The following is a 488-nucleotide window of genomic DNA, read 5'->3' on the forward strand; positions in this document are numbered from 1 at the left end:
CGGGGCTCCTGCAGCTCCCTGGGCAGCCGGGTCAGCGTCTACGACAACGTGCCGGAGTTCGGCAGCAGCGAGGAGGACGGGGAGGTGACCTACGAGAACCTGGACGACATCCTGCAGCACATGTGGGGGCTGCAGCAGAAGGTGGAGCTCTGGTATAAAGCTGTCTCCCCTGACCTGGCTGGGGAGGAGGGGGGCGAGGAGGAGGAGGAGGAGGAGGAGGAGGAGGCCTCCTCCCCCCGGTCCCACCTGGGCTGCCGCTGGAGTGTGGGAAGGGCTCGGTCCTGGAGCTGCCAGCGTGCTGCTGGCCAGGGGAGCACCGCTCCCCATCCCACGGGTGCTTCTGCAGCAGGGGTGCACAGCCCGTGGCTCGGGGGGCAGCGCTGAGCCGCTGCTGGAGGGGTGCTGGCCGGTGCCCTGCAAGCCCTGGCTTGATGGTCGCCCTTTCCCTGGCGGCAGAAGCCAGGCGAGGGGGGCAGAGCGGGAAGGAC

General features: G+C 69.9%; 1 protein-coding gene across 1 annotated transcript in view; it reads left to right on the top strand.

The window, feature by feature from the left end:
- Positions 1 to 488, top strand: part of LOC104124781 (stAR-related lipid transfer protein 13-like) — a 5,882-nt gene that overhangs the window by 1,449 nt on the left and 3,945 nt on the right. Inside the window, 1 exon segment of the mRNA XM_035892717.1 lies at positions 14 to 239. Within this exon segment, the coding sequence (XP_035748610.1) occupies positions 14 to 239 (226 nt within the window).

Source organism: Egretta garzetta, unplaced genomic scaffold (assembly GCF_000687185.1).
Source record: "Egretta garzetta isolate BGI_Z169 unplaced genomic scaffold, ASM68718v1 scaffold1044, whole genome shotgun sequence".
NCBI lineage: Eukaryota > Metazoa > Chordata > Aves > Pelecaniformes > Ardeidae > Egretta > Egretta garzetta.